Source organism: Pituophis catenifer, unplaced genomic scaffold (assembly GCF_029215685.1).
Source record: "Pituophis catenifer annectens isolate HBS135680 unplaced genomic scaffold, rPitCat1.0.hap2 SCAF_6, whole genome shotgun sequence".
Taxonomy (NCBI): Eukaryota; Metazoa; Chordata; class Lepidosauria; order Squamata; family Colubridae; genus Pituophis; species Pituophis catenifer.
The window spans coordinates 34,407,531-34,429,146 of NW_027256886.1; the positions used below are offsets into that span (position 1 = coordinate 34,407,531).

At 36.8% G+C, this 21,616-nt stretch overlaps 1 protein-coding gene across 1 annotated transcript; it reads right to left on the reverse strand.

The window, feature by feature from the left end:
• Nucleotides 1-16,416: 16,416 nt before the first annotated feature.
• COPS9 (COP9 signalosome subunit 9) lies at nucleotides 16,417-21,071 on the reverse strand. The gene is made up of 3 exons (XM_070945629.1): nucleotides 20,964-21,071; nucleotides 17,739-17,811; nucleotides 16,417-16,684 (listed from the first exon to the last, which is right to left on the reverse strand). The coding sequence occupies exons 1-3, from the start codon at nucleotides 21,024-21,026 to the stop codon at nucleotides 16,647-16,649; spliced, it is 174 nt and encodes a 57-aa protein (XP_070801730.1). The 5' UTR covers nucleotides 21,027-21,071; the 3' UTR covers nucleotides 16,417-16,646.
• Nucleotides 21,072-21,616: the final 545 nt, after the last annotated feature.

The following is a 21,616-nucleotide window of genomic DNA, read 5'->3' on the forward strand; positions in this document are numbered from 1 at the left end:
ATGATATTTTATGCATAATTGATATGTATTAATATTGTTAGCATCATTATGAAATATATTTTAGAAGGCATAGCACAGAATCTTAATATATATTAACTAGTACATATTATTCTTTCAAAGTTTAGCCTATTATGAGATCACATTTAGTTCCTTGTAACTCGGTCAGTAATTATCTCTGTTCTGTAATTTACTTTGTCGCTTTTGGCTCAGTGAAACTATTTCTGGGAAAATCTCATTGATAAAAAATATTTGAGATCTCAAGCTAAGCTGCAGTCACTGCAAATATCCACAAGAGGGTACCAAGCTATCAATAACAAAGATAATTTTCCAATAGGTTCTCAAGTGCTTGTTTTTTTTAAGACTAGAAGTGAACAGAGATGCCAGAAATAAATTAGATTTTTACCTAAATCAAAATACAACTTGCTTTCTTTTATTTAATTAGTTTTCATCACTTGAATGTACTTTTTTTGGCTGATCTATAGAGCTTATTATTGTTTAGAATCCTCAAGTAGGTGGCACTAAATAAAAGAAATATTAAATGTTCAGAATATAACTGCATGATGGAATATTGCCCATGGCAAATGAATTCTGGTGTTTCTACCACAATATCTAAAAGGCATTATTATACCTTTGAAATCTGATGACTTCAAAATGTATTTTCTAAATAATGAGCTCTAATGAGCTTTAGGTAGAGTGATTTAATACAAAACTGACAGTTTAGAGCACTGTCAAGTTGAAGTAATAGTTTGATATAGACACCACTGTTCGTAAGTATAATGTGGCAGTTTGAAGTATGTTAGCCAGTCAAGAAAGTGATTAGTTTTTCCAAGAGACTACATTGCTGGTTCTCAGCATAATGTCTAAGGATGCCAATGTGCCAATGGACACCATTCTTAGTGCCTGTAGGCCAGTACTGGTGTGTGTGTGTGTGTTTGTCTTAAAAATATAAGGATAGTCAGGAATAATAGCAATAGCATTTAGATTTTTTTAAAAAAAGTTTTTTATTAATAATACAAAATTTAAAAAAACATTGGACATATATATGACATCACTGGTTCCAAACACTGCTAGCCAAGTCAAATGTATAGTGTTAGAACAAAAATATAGATGTTATTCTAGATAAATGTATGTTTAGGAACTATATGTTTATATGAGTACTGATATTATTGTAAAGTAACGGAAGATGTTAGGAACCAATAGCACTTAGATTTATATACTGCTTCACAGTGCTTTCCAGCCTCCTCTAAGCGGTTTACAGAGTCAGCATATTGACACCAACAATCTGAGTCCTCGTTTTACCCACCTTGGAAGGATGGAAGGCTGAGCTAACCTTGAGCCTGGTGTGATTCGAACTGCCAAATTGCAAGCAGCCATCAGTCAGCAGAAGTAGCCTGCAGTACTGCATTCTAACCACTGCGCCACCACAGCTCTATAATGGGATATCCCAGGAGGCGATGATTAGATGGAGTGTCTGATAACTGATAGAATATTGATGCTTTTGAATTTTGATATTGGAGAAGACTCTTGAGAATATTATGGATAGCCAAGAAAACAAGCAAGCATATTGTACAAATTGGTCACTCAAATCACTAAGCTTGAATTACAATATTCAAGACCCAGCTCTCTTGAGATGCCTATAATTCTGAGAAAGGAAGAAAAGAGAATAAGAGCATTAACAGTAGCAAGGTGAATGGATGGATTTGATTACAGTGGTGATGACTGAACTGAGGGAAGACCTGAAGGACTACATTGGGAACAGATTATCCTGGAAACATCCAGGTAATGCAAGCAATTTGTCCCAGAGTTTTGGTGGGTGCAAAAGTTTAAATTATTACCCATGTACTTGGTAATATTACAATTAGTCTCTATATCTTGATCTGTAGACATTAATATGTAGGTAAAATAAAAAAAAAATTATACCCAATGTCATCTGTTGCCATTCAAAGTATTATTTAAGAGAGAAATTAGAAGAAGTCTTTCAACAATTCTATTAGTCTATTTTTATTTCCACAGCTTCTTTTTATTTACTTTTGACAAATAAAACAGTCACATAAAAAATATCAGCAGGCTAACATATGGGACTTGGCCTTCTTTAAGTAGCTTCATTTATTTTTATATTTGCATCTATGTGTGCTTTATATTAATTTAAACTGAGCTGCAGTAAATTGCTCAGTGTCACTTATCGCGTGCCTTTCTCCACCTGAGTTCTCCTTTCTCTCTTGGTCTAGGCCACAACTCTCATCAGCTTGGAAAATGGAAGGAGCATATTGTGTTTTTGCTAATGATCAACAAAGAAATTAGAAGTAGGTTTTCCTGTTGTTTGCTGTAGTGAGATTTCTAGAAAGGAGACTCCAGGGGGCTGTAAGGATTACAACATATACAGGCAGCATTAGGCGCTATAAATGAGCAAAATCACAGACGTTCTTAATCAGTATCTGTAACCCAGAAATTTTCACTGTTTCTGTTGGTAATATAGTGTACTGGTGGTAATTCAGGAATCATAGCTGTTATGTCCAATCGTGGCAGTCACAACGTCTTTCTATAATTTGTCTTTTTTTAGCTGGTCAATATGTTGTCATCACATTTTATCAGAACCCATCTGTATAGTGTAAGAAAGATGTACAGCTGTTTCTTTGATCTTTCCAGTTGTTCACACTTACACTGCTTCTTATAGTCTCTTATTGCTAGTTTGCCCAATAGATAAGTGCTGTTTCACTATGAAAAGATGTCTTAACTGTTTCAACTCTCTGCTTGTCGATTGAAAGGTCGGCAGTTCAGTGGTTCAAATCTCTAGTGCCACATAACAGGGTGAATTCCCGTTACTTGTCCCAGCTTCTGCCAACCTAGCAGTTTGAAAGCACATAAAAATGCAAGTAGAAAAATAGGAACCACCTTCGGTGGGAAAGTAACAGCGTTCCGTGCGCCTTTGGCTTTTAGTCATGCTAGCCACATGACCATGGAGACATCTTCAGACAGCGCTGGCTCTTCAGCTTTGAAACGGAGATAACCACTGCCCCCTAGAGTCAGGAATGACTAGCACATATGTGTGAGGGAAACCTTTACCTTTACCTTTATAACCCTAAACATAAAATACATCCTTAGAGTAATATTGATTTGATTTGTTGTTCCACAAAGATATGCAAATAGAATGATTTTGATTTAGTGTTACATTTTCTCCAAATAATGTTTCCAAAGTATTCTTGATATTTTGAATAAATATTCAGTTGAACAAATGTTCAATTAATTTGTAGCAGGGTAATATGGTAATATTATTTGTTTGAGTTCTTACCTGTATTTCAGGGATGTCTAATATTAATTAGCTATAACTTGTGCTCAGTTATAATTCACTTTTTTTGGAGTATCCATTCTCACAAAAGGATTCTCTTACTACATTTATGGTTATGTATGACGGTTGTCACCATCAAAGCTGACACCAGCCAGAGCACAGAAGAATTCAAAGAATTAGTGCAAGATCGGAAGATGTAGAGAGACCTGGCCCATAGAATGGCCAAGAATTGGACATGACTGAATGGCCATCATCATCATCATCATCATCATGACTGTTGTTGAAGCCATTGGAACATCTCAGTCTACTTTAAACATGTATCTATCTTAACCAAAATAGTTATGCCATAAATGGTTTTGTACATCCTATTTTACTTCTTTGCCAGGAAGCAGACCATTCCTATGGATGAAAAGGAAGCATTCTAGGAATCCTTTGAACATACTATCAATCTGAACAATTCATTGAAGCTATGCAATTTGTTGTCTGTTCCTGATAGACAGAATATAACTCCAATAAATGAACTTTCAGCTTGGATAACTTCAATAAACTGTAGTCCCCACGTGATACGATTCAAACAGCACATTTTTACTGTGTATTCCAGTAATTTTTGATTGTTATGTACACGTGAAATAGGCTTCTTTTAGTTTCTTGTCGAATAATCTCTGTTTGATAGAGAAAAAAATATCAAAGGATTTTAATTTGATACAGATTTTTCAGAATGTTCAGCCCAGTGTTTATAGGCTAAACCAGTGTTTCTCAACCTTGGCAGCCTTAAAATGTGTGGACTTCAACTTCCAGAATTCCCCAGCCATCTTTGAGTTGAAGTCTGCTCATTTTAAAGTCACCAAGGTTGAGAAACAATCATTTAGCTACAGACATAAAAGAGAATATATTACAATTTATTCCAATTTCTTCAGATTAATTCCCTAAATTTGTCTTTCACCACCAAAGTACAGTTCACTTTGATCTGTTATTTGGGGGTGTTACTTGGAACCCTGACATTCTGCGTGTCTGCTATTTTTTTTTTTTACTCCTTTCTGAGCTCTATATAATATCTCTAGAAGCAGTATCCACAGTGCTAAAAATTAGCTGTCCTGCATGTTAAATTCACCTAAATTAAACATCCTTTTAATTTTTTTTCTGAGTTCTACTGATTAGCCAGTCTACCAAATCATTATTTAGCCCTTTGCCAAATGTGTAGGATTCAGATAAGTTTTTCAGTTCTGCTGCATATATGCTGCAAGGAATTCTCCTTTTTGCTATTTCTAATGTCACCTGAAACTCTCTGCAATTAATAAAAGTCATGGCACAAAATATTCCTGTATTATTTCTAATACTTCTTGGAGGGATACATTGAGCTTCTCAATAAGTTGTATGTTTTATTTATCTATTACAATTAAAAAAAGATCCCCCTTTTTCAGAAATTTGCCTCAAAATATTGCCCATGTCCTTCTGCATTGTAACACCTTATCATATGTGTCACTATCAAATGCATTACTTTTCCCAGGCTAGCTGCCCTGCTGTGTTTTTTTTTCCCCTTTTGGCCCTCACTGAGGTCTTCCTCTGATTGTTGTGGCCATTTTACTGCCTTTTGTTCCCTCTGCAGATAAAGCAAAGGTTGAGAGATTTTTTTAAATGATCCCAACTCATAACCACTGCTGTGCCTTTTTTCCTACTGACTAGTCAAAGACACTCAAATTAGGAATAGGTTTTTCTCCTGCTTGTCTTTCTAAAACATCTAGCATAATTATCTCCCATGGGTCTGCAAGAATTACAACATATACAGGCAGTCCAAGGTGATCAAACAACAATACAAGATTGCAAACCTGCTTAATTAATCAAGTCAACAATAAGCCAATGCACAATAGCATAGTGGGCAGGAGATTTAATTCAAAATCTGTGTCACAGTCCAAAATCAAGTAAAATGAAAACAAACTTTGTTTTAAGATATCAAGACCCAAAATTCCAAAAATTGAAAATGATTGGGATAGGATAAGCAACATTTTCAAGCAACAGAACTCCTTAGTAAAAAAAGATAATAAATCTCAAACTTCTTCTAACCAAGAGGTAAGTTCTAGAGATAGAAAACTGGCTATGCTGGAGTGAATGTCTTTCTTTGTCTTTAGTCTCTCATAAAACTCCACAAAGTTCTCATCAGAACACAGAACACATTTTGAAACCCCTGAGTCAAGCAACTTGGTTCCCTGAAGAGAATTTGAACTACCATTCCCATAATCTGCTGCTATTGATTGTGGAACCATGAGTGTAGAACAGAGGTGATATTCAGCAGGTTCTGACTAGTTCTGGAGAACGGTAGCGGACATTTTGAGTAGTTTGGAGAAGTGGTAAATACCACCTCTGACTGGCCCTGCCTCCATCTATTCTCTGCTTCCCGAGTCCCAGCTGATCGGGAGGAAATGGAGATTTTGCAGTAACCTTCCCCTGGAGTGGGGAAGGAATAGAGATTTTACAGTATCCTCTCCCTGACATGCCCACCAAGACATGCCACGCCCACCAAGCCACGCCTACAGAACTGGTAGTAAAAATTTTTGAATCCCACCACTGGTGTAGAATGACTCCAGGTTGCCTATTTATGAACTAGGCCATAAGCCATAAGACAGCCAAAGGCAAAACAGAGAGAAAGTGAAAGAAAAAAATCACTCTGGATCCATTTGTCCAAACGTCTGCTGTCCAGATGTGATATATATTCTATATCATCCTCAATATGGTACATAGGTTGATATTGTACCAGATTGAAGAAAGATTATTTATCAAATACGGCTTTCTCTACTCTTGTTATTATCTTCCAAATGTTTGAGCTTCCTCCCAGAACCTCCAGTCAGCATGACCATTCTAAGTCATTGGGGGTGACATAGTTTAGGGAAGCTTTACTTATTTAATGTCCTGTCTTAAGCTGGTGCAAAACTTGAGACAAAAACAGGCATTATAGTATCTGAAAAAGTAATAGTTCATTATATTCATTATATTGTAACTTTTGATATTAAACAAAAGATTGCCTGTAGGAATCTGCAATCTGCATATGTGCAGGGATTTTCCTATCTTGGATGGCAAACCTCAGATAAGGAAGGTTACTTGCACGTAAGCACCAGGAAACTACATTAGAAGATAAGACCCTAATTCTGTAAATAAGAGGAACAGCAGGAGAGGAAATGGGACATATGTGTATTAGACTTTAATTAAAGTCTAACATTATAAGTGCTTAAGCAAAGCAGTAATGGTTAACCAAAGACTCTAGTTACCTGGAAGATTCTGTAGCCAATGAGATGCTGCCAAGTACACTGTAACTTGAAAGTAACAAACTATATAATGTCACTATGTAAGACAATAAAGTTACCCACATACATCCTCAACCTTTGTGTGTGTGGTCTCTACAAGTGGCACCCGAACAGGGATCCTTACTCCGTCCGGCAAGGACTGGTGCACTGTCAGCCCTCGTGGCTTCTTCAACCTTCTAAAGGTTTCTGTAAGTAATGGGGGCCTCGCTTTCTGAGGGACAAAGAAAGCATGCGGAAGAATTAAGCTATTTACTTAAGAAAAATCACATTGATGTGCCACAATGCAGTCTCTTAAGGCTGGTCCAGGAGATTGCAAATAAGTGTTTATGGTATCCTGAAAAGGGGTCTTTAAGATTATCTGATTGGGAAAAAATTGGGAAAGTTTTACATGCTGAACCAAGAGCTAAGGTAGAGATTTTGCAGGTATGGCATTTATGTAGATATGCAGTGGAAAAATTTGGAATTGCTGAACTGTCTCTTTTAACTCCTTCACCTCCAAGTTATTCCAATGCTGTTGTCTGTCCTCCTTCCTCTCCAGAATATGTGATTCTGCCTCTTTCAGCTCTTACTGACATAGGTCAGATTACTAAACCTTCTAACTCTGTTGTTCAGTCTTCTTTTCAGAAAATGGTGAAATCCTGTAAACAGGATTTCTCCATGCCTGGGAAAGAAATTGCAGAATTGTTGTCTGTATGTCCTGTACAATATCATCAGGGCCAGGGTCAATTGGCAGGACAGCAGATTGCAGAATGGGAAGGACTGCCTTATCAAATTTTAAGAAAAAAAGGTATCACTGATTATGGCATCAGTGGTAATTTTGCCAGAGGCTTGGTAGAGGGGACAAAAGAGTGCCTTCCCCATAGCCATGTCTCCTCTCCTAGTCTCTCTTCTGCAGTTCCAGCCACAACAGGTAATGCTGGGCTTGATTTAATAACTCAGGAATCTGTGGAATTTAAATTTCCTTTGGAAGTTAAATTTATTCCTTCTCAATTTAAGGGCCCTCTTCCCTCTGATTTAGTGCGTCCTTTGCAATGTGGTCTTCCTAATCCTAATTTAATTCATAATTTTTATCAATTGTTGGCGGTTGATTTAAAAGATTGTTTCTTTACTATTCCACTTCAACCACAGGATAAAGAAAAAATTGCTTCAATTCCTGCTCAAACTGTGCTTCCTCCAGCTACCTTCTCATAAAAAGGGGTGCTTTGTGTCCCTGGTGTTATTGATTCTGATTACATTGGAACTCTTTTAATTCAGGCTTGGGTGAACCTTCGTCAAATTCTTCCTGATCGATCCTCTATTGCTTAATCCTCTCTATTACTTCCTTTCGCCCTTTGTTATTCATACTAATATTGGGGTTGGACCTCCTTTCTTTTTTAAATACAAAATTGATTTTGGATGATGGCTCTTCTCCTTAAGTGGCTCTCTACTGTTCCAGTGTGGTGTTTTTAATAATAGCATGCCAACTAAACGATATCATTGGCGTGTTTTACCACAGAGCATGCTTAATTCTCCTACTTTGTCCAGTATTTTGTGGACAATGCACTGGAGCCATTTCGTGAAAAATTTTCATCTTATTTGGTTTATCATTACATGGATGATATCTTAATAGCTGCTCCTCAGTTTGATTCTATAGTCCTTCTGCAGGAATTAAAAACTATTGTGGCACAGAAGGGGTTGTTTATTGCAGATGATAAAATTCAGAAAACTGAACCTTACCTATACTTGGGTCATAGGTTACTGAAAGCTTTTTCCATTCCAGTATTGCCTGACTTAAAGGTACAAAAGTCTTATACTTTAGTTCAATGGCAAAAGTTGCTAGGCATTATTAACTGGGCTAGGCCTTTCTTCTGCATACAACTGGTGATATGTTACCTCTATTCCAACCCTTAAAAGGAGCGCAATTCCCTGGTGATACAGTTCATTTGATGAACGATCAAAAAAGGTGCTTACAGCTCATCTTGGACAAAGTTAAGCAACAATATGTTGAGCAAATTGAGTCAGTAGAAGTAACTATTCTTCCTACTTCTCCATTGCCTACTGGGTGTTTATATACCATTAAGAGCACATTAAAAATAGCTATTCATGAGTGGTTAAATTTATTTGTTACTCCACCTAGAAACATTTATCCTGACCAATCTGCCTTAGAAGAATTGATTATTAGGCCGAAAGTGTGCTTTGCAACTGATTGGACAAGATTTGATAGGCATTGCCTTCACTCATACAAAGATTGAACATGATCATCTTATGATGATATCTGAAAGTTATCAGATTGCCTTCTCCAATTATCTTGGAGAAGTTTTATATTCATTACCAAAAGATCCTAGAATTGTGGTTACTACTACTCTAAACCCATCTTTTTCTACTATTTTTGTCTGTACTTCTTTTATTGATGCTCTGACAATTTTTACAGATGGTTCACCAAAAAGAGGGGTGGTGGTCTGGCATGCTGACTCCCAATGGCATTCAAAATTCACATCAATTCAAACTTCCGCCCAGCGGGCTGAACTTACAGCTGTTATATTAGCTTTACAACTTTTCCCTATGCAATGAATTAATGTTGTGGTTGATACACAATATGTCTATTTAATTATGCAATCTTTGCCATTTTCTTACTGTGCATTGTCATTAGATATAAATTTGCTAGCTTTGTTTTTGTCTCTTAAGCATCTTTTGGAGAATCAACAACATCCCTTATATGTGGAGCATATACGCAGACATACTCCTTTTAACAATGCCCTAACTGAAGGTAATCACATTGCAGATGAATCCCTTAAGGAAATTGCTTCTTTATTTTCCGGTGACTAGTCATTCATATTTTCATCAAAATGCAAAATCTTTGGCAAAACAGTTTCATATTCCTTTGGCGCAGGCTTGGGATATTATATGAGCATGTCCCTCCTGTCAACAGTCAGCCATTCCATTCCCCAGTGGGGTCAACCCTAGGGGTACCTCTGCCAATTTACTTGGAATTATTTAATTCTTGTAGATTCTTTTTCAGATGTTCCTGTTAATGTTCATTTTCATGCAATAGAACCACTGATAAGACCGCTAGTAAAGTATCATCTTGCTCCTAATCCTGAGTAACAACCTTCACCAATCACATGGGAGCAAGTGAAAGCCACAACATACCAAATTCAACAACAATTGAGTCAAGCTGACCTACCTCAGACTCCTGAAAATCTAGTTGCTGCTGCTTTTGCTATTATTACAGCTAATTCTGTCATAATTCTTTTTTGTATTCTCTTGTCTTCTCTTAGTTGTTACTGCTTTGAATAACACTCAATTTATACAACTTAATCCTAAACTTAATTCTGTTCGTTGGCGTTATCTTCATACTAATCAATGTACTAGAGGCTTATGTTTTTGTTGTTTTGCTCGCCATACTTGGCTTAACAATTGGAATGATTATGCTAAGGCTCAACGCATTTTATCGAAAGTAGGGAATTATAGTTATTGTACTGACTATTATTGGCTTTGGGGAACCTTTAATTATTCTTTGTATGGGCCTAATATTGTGCCTGAAATGTATCCTGATAATTTTCCTATTTTTAACGCTTCTATGTGGTTCTTTTTTGACAAATATGCAACCAATGTACACCCTCAGAACTATCAGTGTGCTGCTATTGGCTACTTTTCCCTATCTGTGCAGATTGGTGCTCTCTCTTCTTCTTCACGACAATGCCGTGCTTCATTAGGTCCTACATGTAATGATGAAGTTATCATTGATACACAACTGTCCTCTCTCAATACCTTTGGCCGTGCTGTGGCTGGAGCTATTACTGGGGTGATCACCTTAGGGGCTTACCCTGGAATAATAGCTCAAGAAAATAGACATTCTATCTTGGGTTTAACATGTCTCTTGGAGAAATCAATTAATGCCACTGCTGCTATTGTTCGTGATCTCCAACATGAAATTGAGGACCTGAATCAGGATGTGCTCCAACAACGTTTTGCTATTGACTATTTGTTAGCACGACAAGGAGATTTTTGTAACTTGTTGGCCATCATGGATGTGCTGTTCATTTTCACTCTTTGAACAGAACCATTGAAGATGAACTTGCTAAACTCCAATCATATTTTCAGAATAATGTTCATTCTATTTCCTTTTCTTTTGACTGGTTGACCTGTTTTAAGTAGTTGTTTTTTTATGCTTATTATCATGTTAGTTGCTTGCTGTTGTTTCATTCAGTGTATTCCCTGCTCCTCTTTCTCTGCCTCCTCATCAAATGCAATATATTCAAAAATCTTTGTTCCCTCAAAATTAAATAAAAAGAGGGGACATGTAGGAATCTGCAATCTGCATATGTGCAGGGATTTTCCTATCTTGATGGCAAACCTCAGATAAGGAAGGTTACTTGCACGTAAGCACCAGGAAACTACATTAAAAGATAAGACCCTAATTCTGTAAATAAGAGGAACAGCAGGAGAGGAAATGGGATATATGTGTATTAGACTTTAATTAAAGTCTAACATTATAAGTGCTTAAGCAAAGCAGTAATGGTTAACCAAAGACTCTAGTTACCTGGAAGATTCTGTAGCCAATGAGATGCTGCCAAGTACACTGTAACTTGAAAGTAACAAACTATATAATGTCACTATGTAAGACAATAAAGTTACCCACATACATCCTCAACCTTTGTGTGCGTGTGGTCTCTACAATTGCCCACATCCTGGCTAAATTCACACCAGTGGTGGGTTGCCCCCGGTTTGGACTGGTTCGTAAGAACTGGTAGTAAAACTGGCAGGAGGCCTCGCCCACTGCCCCGAATGTCATCATTGGCAATCTGCGCATGTGCAGAAGCAAGACACGCGCTCCTATTGAGAACCGGTAGTAAAGGTAAGTAGAACCCACCCCTGATTCACACCATATCAAGCTATAACATAATTAGTTTGGTTATGTCTTAACATTTGTGGACTCCATTTGTTATGGCCTATTCAATGAGTCATAATTAAATGAACTATAGCCTAATATCATGTCTAAACCTAACCAACAAACTGAAGCACAAATTCACTGTATCAATGGTGAGCTCACACTAAAATGTATAAGGCCAATACTCCAGTCTCGAACCATATTCTAAATTAAATTACTATCTGTAACTGGATTGGTGAACATTATAAGTGGATTCCATCCATCTGGCTAAGGTGGGAGACCCCTTTCCTAGTCTTTTCCCCACCAGAATGAAAAAGAAACATATGGGCTTTGCCTTTCTTCTCATAGCCTGACCTACCTGCCTCTCAGCTCCGGGGTTTTTAATCATCTCTCAGCGGGGAGCCCCAAAAAGAATGTTCTAATTGCTACCCCCATTCCTTTATACAGCAGGAATCTTGCTCAGTGACAGCAGGATACAGTTCCGCTTCAGAGAACTGTTTTCTATCACTGTTGGATCTGTCCGTTCAGAGCTGCTTGTGCAATGCAGGGCAATCAATACTTTGACAGAACCCCAGGAACAGGTCTTGCAATCAAATTAACAGCAAAGAGGCTGGGCTGCCTGTCATCTTGCTTTTGACGGAGAGGTAAAAATCCTGGGATGAATAATTGCCTAGAGTTCCTAGAATTTTTTCCTAGCTCAAGCTTGGCTGCTTATTTAGATACTCTTTCATTATTTATATTTATGGGTCCCTTTATCAAGCAAAGTTCTCATGAGGCTATGGAAAAACATGATGCAGTGAAAACATTAAAGGGAAATGTGTTTTTATAAAGCAGCAGGTTGAGCAGTAGAGGCTTAAAGAAGGCAAAGAGAACCTGCGGTCCTCCAGATGTTGCTGCACTAGAATTCCTAATACTGTATTTCTTACCATTGCCTCTGTTACAGGGGGCCCCTGAGACTTATAACAGATGTCTTCAACACTCTGGCTGAAACCATATTACCACAAGACTTTTTTTAAAAGCTTGGAATCTTAAAAACTAGTACCAGAAAAACATGGTAAATGTGCTCACCATAACTATGTATTAAAAATATGGTTTGTTGATAAAATGCAATTTGGTGGATTCCTGTATCCTAAATCAAGATCTTAAACCTTTTGGCCAGCTGGATACATGTGGGATGCTGAGAATATCATAGAGATGTTCTCTCAAAATTATTGCTTGACGTGTTTGCCCATTCATGACAGAGCTGCAGGGAGGTTACCTTTTCGGTTTAATAGAATATTATCTGAACCTAAGCTTCTTTCCGCGTACTGTTGGTTAATTTTGTCCTTTTTTATAGACCAATCTAACATACATCCAAAGAAAATACCAGACTTATGAAACAGATTAGAGACCTAAAGGCATTCTTGGACATTTTGTCCACTTCCCAGAAAAACAACGGAGACAGTTGGCTGCAGCGAATTGTTTTACTTGGCACTAAGGGGGTGTAGACTGATGCTGAGTTTCCATGAAACAGCTCACAGTTGACACTATAGAAGCTTCCATTTATATAATGATTGTATATATACATTATGCATTAGCTGATCAGCATATATTTGAGCATGCATAATTCAAAAATGTTATAGCAGGAACATTAGCACATTCATAGTTGTGAGTTTGGAAAATCTGCTACACGTGCTTACAATATAAACATTCCTCCTCTAAATCTACTGAAGACCAATTCTGGACAGTCCTGTGGTTAAGGCAGTTGCAAAGCAGAAAAAATTAACTGAAGTTCATCTCTGGGCTGACTTACTCAATATGAAATAGTTATTACTAATATATTATCTATATATTAGTACATTAGCAAATTCTTGGCTGCTTATAACATCTGTCAATACAAATCATGAAACATCCACTGTACAAAAAATAAAGAGAACAAAATAATAAAAGAAACCAAAATACCCAATGCTGTCACAGAAACTGTAAACTCCTGTGTTGAAAAAAAATACATTTTTAATTGCTTATGGAAAACCAACAGTATAGGGGCAGATTAAAATCTTGAGGGATGCGGGAGCACTTCCAAAGTGCAGAGGCCCCTATAGAAAAACTTCATTTGTGTCTTCACCACCCTCATTTCATGAAATGAGGCATCACTGGTAGGAGAAATAGGTCAGATGGGTCATGATCAGTTGGAGGAAGCTGTCCTGCAAGTACAGCTTCAGTGGTAAACCATGTCGAATTTCAAAGGTTAAAATTAGCTGTTTGAATTGCATGTGGAAGCAAACATTTCCATTTTCTAAATATTAGGAGTGCATTCCAGAACCTGACAACCACATAGGAGACCTTCTTCCATTTGCTATATAGCTGAGCTTCTGGCTGGGGAATTCTAGGAGGACTTTGAAGTGTACACATTTAAAAAGTGCCAAGGTTGAGAAACTTTGAGCTAGTTGAAAGGGCCCCTTCTGCTGATATAAGTTATGGGAAGATTCATAGTGGGAGAGCTAGTCTTTCAAATATGTGCTAAGGCTTTTAGGTGTTTAAAAGTTGAAAACTAACAAGAAAACTTGTGACCTATTGGGACAACATGTCAGAGAAATTTCCTTACCAGATTCCTCAATGCCTTCAACAATGGCAGAATTTCTAATGCACTTCCTTCATTGGAACAGTTCATAAAAATTCAAGGAGATATTTAGAGATGTATCTGCCTTGAAAATAGCCCATAGTCAAACATCAGGAGTTAACCATAGGAAACGTTTTACTGTGTAACATTTTGCATTATGTCATAAAATGTATTATGGTAATCTTTCATAAAATGGTTCATAAAATTTTCCATATTTCAATTCCATGGGAGTTTCGGATTTTGGATGCATTCTGTAAGTTAGTCCACTTGATGTATCTTGATTCAAAAATAGTTCCATATGATGCACCATTTTCCCCCGTTAAAGGTTACTACTACAACCCTGAGAGTTTGGAAAATACATATAGGTAGTCCTCGACTTACAACAGTTCACTTAGTGACTGTTCAAGTTACAACAGCACTGAAAAAAGTGATTGATGACCATTTTTTCGCTTATGATTGTTGCCCATCCCAATAGTCATGTGATCCAACTCCAGATGCTTGGCAACTGACTCGTATTTATGACAATTGCAGTGTCCCAGGGCCATGTGATAACTTTTGCAACCCTCTGATTAGCAAAGTCAATGGGGAAGCCAGAATCTCTTAACAGCCATGTTAGTAACAGAAATTCATTTAACAACTGTGGGAAGAAAGGTTGCAAAATGGGGCAAATCTCACATGATAAAGGTTTCACTTAGCAACAGAAATGTTGGGATCATTTGTGGTCATACGTCAAGGACTATCTGTACTTGGTAGAATGATCAAAACTTTAAAATGATACAGAAGCATGAGAATCAATTCCTACAAGACCTCAAAATTTATATATTTTGATTTGCCTAACATTCAATAAAGCAGGATTTCAGCTAAATAACATCCCTTTTAAAATCAAATTTGAGGTTGTCTAATGCAAGAGTGCTTATCTTGTTCTCTGCACTCATGACAAAACTTCCATTCATAATCAGCATGGCCACAATGTTTGCAAATGTTGGGATGATACATGTCAAATATGATAAACTATGGAAATCTGGCACAGAATAATCTCAGAGTTCTTGCTTTCTTAAGAATCTTACAAAGAAAGGAACATCTCCTGAAAGTACATCTTCTCCATAATATGTTACTATGACAAAAGTAAATATACCCTCTGAGATTCTATCTTCCGTCTCAGATTAATTTGTTATTTTAAATAAATGCTTATTTACTTTACTTTTCTAGCAATAAAGTTGAGAAACAGTGGTCTTTCAGTTATTGGATTCAGCCCACAGGACTTATTGTCAGAGAGATGGAGATTTTAATGGAAGAACTGGAGAGTACAGCCTCCCAAATCCTGCTTATTGTAAAAACACTCAAATATACTTAGGAAAACTGATAAAAATAAAAGGATAAAAAATATAGACTGTAGCTTAACAGGAGTGGATGAATAAATAATTGTAAGTTTATACAACACTTTATATATGTTTAAAATTAGAAATTTAAAAGATACAATCAATAAAAACAAAGGATCTTTTAAAATAAAAAATAAGTTGGTTTCACTAACAAAAGCCAACCTTTTTTACTAAAAGGTCTACTATAAGTTATTAGAGCTATCTGCAACCATCCAGTTCTATTGCTTACTCTTCATTTTCTCCACCATTATGAATTGGTTCCATATTTTACTCAATTTTAAAAGAAAGTAAAATAATATTAGAAGAGCTGAATTATGCCACTGTACTGTAGAATAAGGCACAGCCAATATTCCAGATTGTGGTCAACTAGGTGGCATTTCCTAGCTTGTCTTAGTTGATTGAAAAAGCTAAACAGGAATAGACTGGGTTAGTATTCAGATAGGAGACTACCAGGATGGTCTAGAAAAGATTGGAAAATTGAAAGAATCACCCAGGAAGAAATGATAAACCAATTCTATATCATTGTGAAAAAGAATGTACACATAATGATATTATCAGGACCAGAGCGGTGCTTATATTTCTAAAATCCCTTTGAGTTTATGGGTAAGGGTATTGTATGAACATTGCTCTCAGACTTATTCTGTGACATGTTTCAGTAAAATGATATGAGGAGGGCATCATAATTATTTGTGGCATTAACATTTAATGTTTTTTTGCTTTTATGTTTTTGCAAGCTATGCAGAGTTGCCTGACAGTGAGACGGGCAGCTATAAATTTAAAAAGAAATCAGCACTTCCTCCTCATATACCCATACATGAAATGACATCAAATGAATGAAAGCACATTCCAGCTTAATCATATGCAGTGAATTATGGATTTTTGGGCTATGAACATATGAGAGTTTCTTCTATGTGGGGAGATAATATGCTTACAACTTACCTTCTCTAATCCTAATTTTAGAATGATCCAATTGAAAAAGCAAGCCATTTTTTTCAAAATTAAATATTTATTTAGATTTTATTATAGCAAGTCTATACAATTTTACATCTAAACAAATCCTAATGGAAATGAGCTTCATAATTCTTCTCTTATCCATCTTTAGCCATTTCACATTGCCTTCATGTCTTAGTGACTACGTTCACATTTCCTTTTTGTTTAGAACATAGTCTTTATAAGAAATGTAAATATTCAGCACCACATAGCTGGAAGACACATTTCACTGGATATCGTCGTCGTCAAACATATCTTCAAAATCTAAAAGGATAATAAATGAATACCACAGAGAGGTAAATATAACTCCATTGTTCTGTTTTAACAAAAACATACATAACTGAGTAGGTCAATTTAGTTTATGGGATCTTAACTACAAAAAGCAGACTTACCACCAAATGCCAAAAAAGGAGGTATTTATTGTCTAGATTTTTGCCACCCAGATTTAGTAAATACAGTTTAGTAACAATACAAAATTTATTCCTCATTTTGGAATAAAAAGTCTTGAAATCCATTCAATAAATTCATAAGAAATTCAACTGAAAATGGGAAGGTCATTATGTAAAGTTGGGATTCTTGAGCACTGATCACATAATGCAACTCCATGAGTTATTTTAACATGCTAAAGGATTGATTTTTAAAAGCCCCCCCCCCCCCCCCCCCAAAGTACTTATTTTATAGCAGGGTTAGACAACCTTTTGTGAGGCATAGATCAAAGGCCATCGGTTGTCCATTTTACAGAATCAGAATATTGAGTAGGGAATACTATGGTAGTCTGGCATAAGCTATCAGTTCACTTAACTCATTCAGCATGTAATGGTTTCCTTATTTCAGTTATATGTTGATGCTAAAAGTTTGCTGTTTTTCTATGTTATTGTGAATCATTTCCGTTTCTACTGTATAGCATGCTACTATTTGGGCACTGATTATTCCCGTCCCTCAAAAGTGGCACAATGCCAGAACTTCTTTGATCTTGATTGCTATTGAGCTATTGTACAATCTGAAGGATACACATGTATTCTGTATATACTGCTGTTACAAAACAGAAGGATGTCCCAAGGTTTTCTGCTTAATAGACAATGCATTTGATGATAAATCTTTAAAATGTTATGTATCCAATAACCCCTGATTAATAAAACATAATGGTCCTACTGATTGGGCATCATTTGCTTGATAAACTTGCAAGCTTAACATTCCCTCAGATGTTGTTCTGATGTTTTTAGCTATGTTTCTAGTAAAGCCAGTAAGAAATAACATTTTAAAAAACAGCAATGACTAAAATAAACATGTCTGGTTTAAAATAAATTTGAACACTTACTATTAAAGAAGTCTGCATGTACTGCTTTTTCATTAGCTGCTAGATCCATCAATAAACCTGTACTTCCTCCAGCCTGAAAAAGAATTGGTTTGTCATCTGTACCAATTTATTCATATAATAATTATTTAGGTTTAAAAAATTTTTACAGTTCTCTAGTTTCTACTTTCTACTTGCTCACCTAAATCTAGCATAATTTAGACAGAATCATCGATAACTTTAATTGCTTATTACTATTATTGAATTAAGATATAAGGACTAAGATTATAATGGAAATTTTAATTATAATGTCTGTGCAGCATTTCTTTCTCCTCTCAAAAATCTCACCTAAAAAGCAGAAACATGGTAGTGCTGGTGGAATGACAGATAAACATAAACTTTTCTCTTTTCTCTGAAATTAAGGAAATGGTTAGGAGGAATGAAGACACGTGGGGAATTGGAAGAGGTTCTAGGAGGAAAACGGTTGTCTTGGTTAAATTATAGCCAAGTGGAACAATGGACTAAAAATTGGATAAGAGAAAATGGAGAGTGTAGAGAGTTAATGAGGTTTGAGGAATTAATTGAAAAAAATCAAACTGTAAAGGAAGAAAATAAAGGGATAAAAGGCTTAATGAGCGGAATCTATAAAATATTGTTGGAGGAAGAGGAGAGGGGAAATTTAGAAAAGATGGTATGGGAAACCGATTTGAAGATACAAATAGGGACAAAGAATTTGGCAACAAAGAGTGTTGAGAAATATGTCAGTAAGAATAAAAGAGAATTACTACAAAATGGTATGGAGGTGGTACTTAACTCCGGTTAGATTAAGCAATATGAATCAGCACTAGTCAGATAACTGTTGGAGAGGTTGTGGGGAAAAAGGAACGTATTTACATATGTGGTGGGATTGTAAATTTGTGCAAAAATTGTGGAAAATGGTGTTTAAGGAGATAGAAGAAATTGTAGGAATAAAGATAGAAGAGGCACCAAAGGTAGCATTACTCTTACTATTGGAAGATATAAAATGTAAAAAAGAGACTAAAGAATTGATAATAAATTTGTTGACCGCAGCAAGGCTAATGATTTCTAGGAACTAGAAGATACAAGATGTTTATAATTTGGAAGAATGGTATAAGGAAGTTTGGGATATTGCCATAAATGATAAATTGACTTGCAATATTAAAGTAAGGAGAGGCATAATGAAGATAAACGAATTCAATGGAATCTGGAAACAGTTCTTAATATGTGTGTTTTCTGGAGGAAGAGGGATACCACCACCACCAGAAGCTTTAAGATTCTGGAAGCAGGAATGATCCCGAGGGGTGGGGGAGCACTCGTTGATTGTTTGTATTCTGTATATTGTTATATATTATATATTATGATTCATGTATGTTATGTATGTTAATTTCTTTTTTTATATGATAATAATAATAATAATAATAATAATAATAATAATAATAATAATAATAAATAAGAATGTACAGATAAACATAAACAGATGAAAAACGACTGCCCAAATGATCTTGCCCTTTCTGTCATAAAAAACAAACTTTGTGTCCTGAAAAAGTATGAAAACTCTTAACAGATTAACAGTTGGAAGGGACCTTGTAGGTCATCTAGTCCAACCCCCTGCCCAAGCAGGAGACCCTACACCATTTCTGACAGATACAGTCCAGTCTCTTCTTGAAAGCCTCCAGTGATGAAGCTCTCACAACTTCTGAAGGCCGGCTGTTCCATTGGTTGATTGCTCTCACTGTCAGAAAATTTGTCTTTATTTTCAGGTTGAATCTCTCCTTGTTCCGTTTCCATCAATGATTCCTTGTCTGGCCTTCAGGGATGCTTTGGAGAATAGCTTGACCCCCCTCTTGTCTGTGGCAGCCCCTCAAATATTGGAAGACTGCTATCATGTGTCCGCTGGTCCTTCTCTTCACTAGACTAGCCATGCTCAGTTCCTACAACCGTTCATCATGTTTTAGTCTCCAGTCTCCTAATCATCCTGGTTGCTCTTCTCTGTATTTTTTTTTTTGCTAACCTCACTTCTACTACCAACCTGCCTTCCATTGAGGACCTGTATACTGCAAGAGTCAAAAAGAGGGCTGTGAAAATATTTACAGCCCCCTCACATCCTGGTCATAAATTGTTTCAACTCCTACCCTCAAAATGACACTATAGAGTACTGCATACCAGAACAAGTAGACACAAGGAGAGTTTTTCCCCCGAACGCCATCACTCTGCTAAAGAAATAATTCCCTCAACACTGTCAAACTAGTTACTAAGTCTGCACTACTATTCTTCTTCTCATTGTTCCTATCAGTCATCTCCTCCCACTTATGACTGTATGACTGTAACCTTGTTGCTGGTATCCTTAGGATTTATATTGACTGTTTCCTAATATGATTTGATTGCTTATTTGTACCCTATGACTATCATTAAGTGTTGTACCTTATGATTCTTGACAAATGTATCTTTTCTTTTATGTACACTGATAGCGTATGCACCAAAGACAAATTCCTTGTGTGGCCAATAAAGGATAGGAATAGGAATAGGAATATTAAGCCAGCCTGGCCTAATTTTCTCCCGTTTTAAAATTCTTTTAAATCGAAATTTTAATTTGTTTTAAATTATTGGGATTTTTAATTGTCTCGGGCTAAATTATTTAATCTGGTTTTAATTATATCTTTTAACTTTTGTATCTATGTATTTTATTTTGTGCTTGTTCACTGCCCTGAGTCCTTCGGGAGTAGGGCGGTATATAAATCTAATAAAAGAAAAAGAAAAAGAAAAAGAAAGAAAGAAAGAAAGAAAGAAAGAAAGAAAGAAAGAAAGAAAAGGGATAGGGATAGGATAGGATAGGATAGGAATAGGAATAGGAATAGAAATAGAATTCTCCTCTCCTCTTCTGGAAATTGTGCTTCTCTAACCATCTTAATGCTATTAGAAAGTGGGAGCCCCTCAAATATTGGAAATATCTCTCTTTCTCAACCAGCCCTTTAAAACCCACCCTTGTGAAGCATCCAATCTGCCCGTCCTCCCTCCGTTCAACCAGAGACCAGTAGTGGAAGAGAGGAACTGTCCTTCCTGGCAAAACAAAACTCTGCCTTCATTAACTGACAATGCACAGAAGGGACCGCAGCGCCGCCCACTTCTATCCAAGGACGTCGCGGAACCCTATTTCCGAGGACCGGAGACAAAAAAGCCCTGCCCGGGAAGACTGTCTTGCTGCTGCCGTTGCTGCCGCCGCCACCTCACCTCGTCAAGGTCGACATAAGGCCCCGCGCCCTCGGGAAACATCTCGTCCACCGCCGGCTTCATCGCTACCCTCGTTCCTTAGAGCCCACCTACATCCGGTTCCAGAAAGAACCTGCTTCCGGCTTCTCTAGGAGTGCGGGAGGAGGTGACCTCTGTGGTTTTCATCAAGGTTCTGGGACTCCGACGAAAGGAATGTAGGGGGAAAGTGTGAAGTTTCATCGGTGCTGGCCGTAAAGATCTTGGGCGTTTCTTCCAAAGACACAAGCCAGGATGCTGCTGCTTGGTGGTGCTTTTTTTGGGTCTCACGAAAGCTTAGCAGGATTGAATGGTTGCATTCGCACAACCAGCATTATTCGGCCAGTTGCAGATTTAAGTGTACCTTCAGCGTCTCCTTGCCTCATTTAACCCTTATTATTTAACCCTTACAATAGTGGAGCATAAAAACTCTCTCTTGTTGGCAGCATCCTGCCCAGGCAGGCTAAAGTTGATCATGGATATTTTCTATCGGAAGCCTGCGGCCCCCACAAACTCGGGAGTGAGTCTGGTTCTCTTCCTTTGTATAAAATAATTTTGAAAATTGAGAGAACTAATAGAAATAAAAATCACTGAAAATCATCCAGATTTGTGCTTAGGTGATTATAACCCTACCTCAA